Raw genomic sequence first — 5,998 nt, 5'->3', positions numbered from 1 at the left:
TTTTGTCTCAAAGAATCTGGGAACAATAACACAAAAACAGCATACAGAATTCTGCTATCAACCGAGATTGTCAATGAATACGAAAACTAAAATCACAGACAAAATCAAAATTTGGTCCATGTCCAGGTTATATAACAAGCTTTAACACGCTAAATTATCACACGTCTACTACTACTCTCCTTTTCAAGACTTGCGACCGAGAATGAACACCAGATAATCTTGTCGTGGCCTTATCTTGCTTGTTGGGTTATATACACGAACAATACCGCCTAAAAGTGCAGTCAGGATAACATGCAGTGTCGCGGCCAATATTAATGAGACAGCCACACAGGCAAAGTTACCCAACAACACTTTTTAAACAGTATGTAATCATGTAGTTGGATTAAAATTGTACATTTTCAGCGCCGAGAGAGAGTAAGATGTACACTCAATTAGAATCATGATGCCTCATAAATAAATTGAGACTGGATTTCACCGCTGGAGGTATCCGAACAGGGCGGTAATTTTTATCAAGCCATACCACAGTTCCCTTAGCTTCAAGAACAGGCTGTCAACCACAGAATTCAGCTACTTACTACTCGGTTTTAAGTAGAGCAATGGACAAGGGAAGCAAAAATAAATAAATGTAGTTAAAATGGAAGCATAAGATAAGAAGAAACCTGTTGATCTGGTAACTTGTAAATATTATGCTCGATGAATAAGCGAGCCGCTGAGCTGTCTGACACCCTCACCTTCACAACAAACTTGTCTCCGCTCTGCTTGATGTAAAAACAACGAGCATAAGTTGGTACTTCAACGAAACACAGGCTTCTTAAATCACACATCGATCTCAGGCAGTGTACAATGACGCTAATCATATAACCTACCTTGAGAGGTGCAAGGAATTTGAGAGAGAGTTCTGACAATGCTAATGCCTCACCACTATGAGCAACCGCATCTGCACTAAGTCCCATTGCTTCTAAGAGCTCATGGCGCGCTGCATGGAAACAATAGCAGGGGCAGTTTACTCCATAAATAGCCTACCAAAGAAAATAATGGAAGTTCTCATGCAGAAAATGACTTTGAAAAGAAAAATTATCCTAACAGTACGTACAACTCCTAAAACAAAACGGTATTGACATCAGCTGACCAACTTTCGACTAATTTCAGATCAGGAATTACTAAAAGATAATACACAGCAGAAATAATGGAAGAAAATGCGGAAAAAGTTGTCGGGCTGATTTGAACACTTGGGCATTTGGCCAGATACCCAAAACACATACTATAATAGAATTCAAGAACAAGAAGCCCTTAGTCCCAACGTGGTACTAAGATAGTAAGATGTGGTATTCATCACGATTTCTGTAACACGGGTACAGAGTATCATAATGTCAGTTATATTGGGAGATGGGCTCGTCCATAGGAGAAAACATCTTGCCAATAGCACACACAAAAACGCATCTATACTTTAGGTAAGTAGCCATGGCCAAAGGGTTAAGAGAACTCATAATGATATGTACAGATCATAGCTATAAAGGCCAGTGCACATAACATACAAAGACTCTCATGCGGGTGTCACCGCCTAACTTCAAGTGTTTCAGCCTCAAGTGAAAGAACGCAATGGAAAAAAAAAAACTGCTATCTTTTTTCTGATTAATCCACAATGAAATAGTTCTAATAGTATGCTTAATAGACAATATTCTGTATGTACCGTGCTGACAGTAGCTTGCATAAACAGCATTATTGACAACACCGTATTGATCCAACTCATAGTCCCTTACTTTCAGCTCAATATCAAGAAACCAATCCATTCTGAAAAGAAAGCAAGAAAATCATTAACAATAACATGAACACAAACTTATAACATTGGGTACCGGATTCCAAAGTCCAAACCCCGATGAGCTATTTCAATACATTCCATCATACTCCATACCAATAATGATGAATGTCTCTATTTCAGTTTACATTCAAACAATTCAGTACAATGATTTTCATTCATGAAGTCGATTCTTTCAGAAAAAAGTTTACTCAGTGGTTGCTGAATTAGAGTTCATCATCAAAGATCACATAAGGTTACACTACAGCAACTCTAAAGACATCAAAGTCCTAACCGTCTTCTTATCACTACCTACGTAAATTTGACTCAAGTATGGGTGTCAGACACGGGTACATATCCAAGTGTTACATTCTTCAAGACTCGATCTTTGAGAAATGTGGACACTAACATAAAACAAGGACACGAGGATACCCATAACCTTAAGTGTCGTGTCAAATACAGGTACGACTTCAAAATTGGAGAGTCCAAGACCCAAGTAACATAGATCACAACAATGAATTCAACCTACAATGAAACTCATTTAATTCTCATTGTTGATGGTTAAGAATCCGACCCTCAAAGGCTCAAATACGCATTTCCAGTCAATGATTGAACTAGAGGGAGTAATCAAGACGACAATTCGACACTTCAACTTCAACACAAATGTCTTATACTGCCACTCATATACCCAAACTATACAAAACCTCACAACATGAATACTCCATCTTTCTCATTCTTTTGTTTACCTTATTTATTCTCTATGACGGATACTTTAATCAAAGATAAACAAGTACAAAGGGATAAAATTTCACCTTTTGACATTTACCCAGCAAAAATAACCCTAAAAACCAATCCTTAATAAACAGTAATTAATCTCAGATTAATTAAACACATGAATCATAATAAACCCAAATACTACCACAACCGGAATATCGCGGGTTAAGTAGTCGGATGTACGCAGTCTTACCCACTCCTAACATAAAGGGACGGTTTCCGAATAAACCAAATAAATAAATAAATAAATAAATAAAAGTGAGAAATGAAAATACCCTCGGCCACTTTTAAGATCAAAGGATGAGCGGGCAGGAGGAAGTGACCGGCGATGATTCGGGCAGGGTTGAAATGGACGGTTGATATTGAATTGATGAAACTGCAGTGATGGACGGACAGCATTGAATGACGTGGGCTTATACGATGATGACACGTGAGGAGTTGGGGTTAAAGTGGGTAAAATGAGTGACTGCGGTAAGAGTATTATTTTACTGTACATTTTTCTTCTGGGTGGTGAAGGCCTGAAGGGTGAAGAGCGTAAAGGAGCAGGAGCTGGGTTTTGATTTTGAGTTCATTGCGGTGTCTATGTCAAGATCAAACTTCGTTACAAACAAAGTTTCAAATCATTAATGATGTTATGCTTTGGTTTATTCTAGGTTGGAATTTGAATTATTTTCAATTTTTGTTTATATTCGTCATTGATAACATTATCTTATATCTATCTATCTATATTAATAAAGGAAGCTTTTTTCGAGCGATTAGAGAGAATCCAACTTTTACGAACTACTAAATAATAATTAAAAACTTAATAAATCATAAAATTAATTGTAGTCTAATATGTATACCGTTTATTAATCACAAGGAATGGTATCTTGGGTTATTGTATTTCAATTGGACAAGGATTGTCTAAGATAAAACTTTTTACTGATGGTAGACGTTTTCAATTATAAGTGTTTTATATATTTTTTGTTTACAAATCCTAACTCAATCCAATTACTCTCTTTTCTAAGGAGTATAAATATAGAGCTTTTAGACTCCCTTCCGTCCATGATAAATTTTGATATTGATATTTACGTTTTTGGTTTTAATAATCATGGAGATTAATTTGTCTTTCAATATTATAGTTGTTTTTATTATTTATTAAACGGAATATAAGATATACATGTCAATTTTGTCATGTATACGATCAAATTTGGCATCTATATTTATTTATTGTACTTTTGTGTATTTACATTCTCATAAACGCACGAATTGTTTATAGTGTGAATTATACTAATCAATTTCTCCTTATTATGATCAGGTGGTTGTGTAAGCGGCAAAAGGAGATGAATAGAATAAACAAAATATAAAGTGAAAAGGTATGCAGGAGTATATTTTATGATGATGTTTGCATATTTATTGTCTATTATTTGCGTTGAAAATAAATTACGCTTACTTAGTTCGATTCTTCACTCTAATTTTTAATTCTTTAATTATTCACAAGTTCTAGAAAGAGACAACTTTTTCTATAAAAAAAAATCAATCATTTACTATTGAAATAAAAGAAAATTTATTATACAATTGAATAGTCTTGTGAAACCGTCTCACATAATGATTATTGTTAATTATTTGAGATGTACCTAGGATTAGCGGTTTATCACTCCATAATTTATTGATTTTGATGTAATAATTTAGCTCTCATAACATTATACGTACTTTACTTTTTCTTAATTTGCATGTGTATTTCCCACACATCTAGGCATCTCCTACTACTATAAATTTCACATCTTTTGCTTTACCATTAATTTATACAACACTATCTATAATGTGCTTTGTGTTTATAGTACTCTGTATACGAGGAGTCACGTAAATTCCTTACTTCAACAATGACAAAAGCAAACGAGAGACCAAATATATGGCTGAGCATATAAAAAACTCATTTGGCGAGTCGGAAAGATGGACGTTGCTAGCTGAAAGAAGCATACCCTTAGCCGGCCAAACTCATAGAGTCATAGTCATATTCAACGGAGTATTTGTTAATTTAAAAGTACATTTATCTCATATTGTGAAACTAGAATTGTTTGATTTAAGTTCAGAAAAGTTAAGCTTCGACCAATTCAGTTCAACTTCTATATTTTCAGTTTAGCAAAATTAAGTCCAAGAACGGGACAGTACAGTATTATTACATCATAATCATACGATATAGAGTATAAAACACTTGAAATTGACACAGAACTCCTAGCTAGGATAACTTTAGACCGTCAACTAACAAATTTGTATATCTTTCTTGGAATAAAAAAAGTAGTAGTCCCTGGCTCCCTGCACAAACCTATTTTCACCTCATTTGCTGTTGGGAGGTCAAAGTTTCCGAACTTTGACCGTAAATAAATTGGAGAATAAAAATTATTAAATTATAAAACAAAAACATTTACACTTATTTTCATGACATCTTACACGGAAAAAAATTCAAAAATAAAACATATAGACTTCAAAAAACAAGGTCAAAGTATCGTCTTAGAGACCGCAATAAAGCAAATAGGATAAAAATAAATTTGTGAAGGGAGTATTTGTGATCAGATTTGAGTTGTCGGACATCACTAGAAATTGATAATTGATCAAGCACTTTATTTAGAGATAAGCTACATCTAAATTATCAAAGTTAATAATAGATGAAACACTTTGTTAAGAGATTAAAGCCAGTCAACTTCTTTTTCCATGCTAATTTGATTGTAGGTTTACACGGCTACACACGTTTTTTTAATGGTGTCTTATGTTCTTCGTACGGAGAAACATTCCTTTAGTTGGAAACTTCATAGAAAAAAATAATATTTAATTACTATATCATCTTTTAGTCAAATTTAAAACAATAAGTCTCTCTTGACGAGTCAAGTATCACCCAGATGGGTTGATAAGACAAAAAGTAAAGTGCTTAATTTCCGTCACAAATGGGAATTTGTGAATTAAAACTACGTTAGTCTATTATTTCCGGTATTATTTTCAAATTTGGAATCTCTCAGATCGCTCAAAAACGTACTTGAAAAGTTTGATTCCTTATAATCAGTCGAGAAAGAAAGGGCAGAAGTATACAATTAGTTTGATGACAGTTATGTTGCAGATTAAGTTAGTATAAATATCACCGGATACTTTATATTCTATGCACCTTTTTATTTTGAAGGAGAAAAGGTGTATTACACTATTACTCAGTATTTCAAAGAATATAAAGAAGCCGACTTAAAAGTCGGTGGAAAAAATGTTAACAATGAGTTAAAAATCAAATCTATCAAAACCCAGGTAAGTCATACGCCGTAACAGGCAAAAAGATTATACATCCGAATGTATATATAACAATATCATACAATTATAAATCTAATTGACCTTATGTCAAAACCAAATTAAACTGAGCCAATTGGCTCTGTTCTTTTGGACTTAATTTCACTTATTTTAATTCAGTTA

General features: G+C 33.9%; 1 protein-coding gene across 3 annotated transcripts; it reads right to left on the bottom strand.

The window, feature by feature from the left end:
- Positions 1-3,225, bottom strand: LOC141598934 (acyl-acyl carrier protein thioesterase TE3, chloroplastic-like). Of its 3 annotated transcripts, none has more exons than XM_074418767.1 (5): positions 2,845-3,225; positions 1,691-1,791; positions 867-976; positions 660-755; positions 1-547 (listed from the first exon to the last, which is right to left on the bottom strand). In XM_074418767.1, exons 1-5 carry the CDS (start codon positions 3,063-3,065, stop codon positions 428-430), a joined length of 648 nt encoding a protein of 215 aa, XP_074274868.1. In that variant the 5' UTR covers positions 3,066-3,225; the 3' UTR covers positions 1-427. The 3 variants fall into 3 exon arrangements, with proteins under 3 accessions (XP_074274868.1, XP_074274870.1, XP_074274869.1); XM_074418769.1 differs by lacking the exon at positions 2,845-3,225 and adding an exon at positions 2,608-2,829; XM_074418768.1 differs by lacking the exon at positions 660-755 and having other exon boundaries at positions 2,845-3,186.
- Positions 3,226-5,998: the final 2,773 nt, after the last annotated feature.

Source organism: Silene latifolia, chromosome 9, assembly GCF_048544455.1.
Source record: "Silene latifolia isolate original U9 population chromosome 9, ASM4854445v1, whole genome shotgun sequence".
NCBI lineage: Eukaryota > Viridiplantae > Streptophyta > Magnoliopsida > Caryophyllales > Caryophyllaceae > Silene > Silene latifolia.
This window is presented reverse-complemented; position numbering and strand designations above follow the sequence as displayed.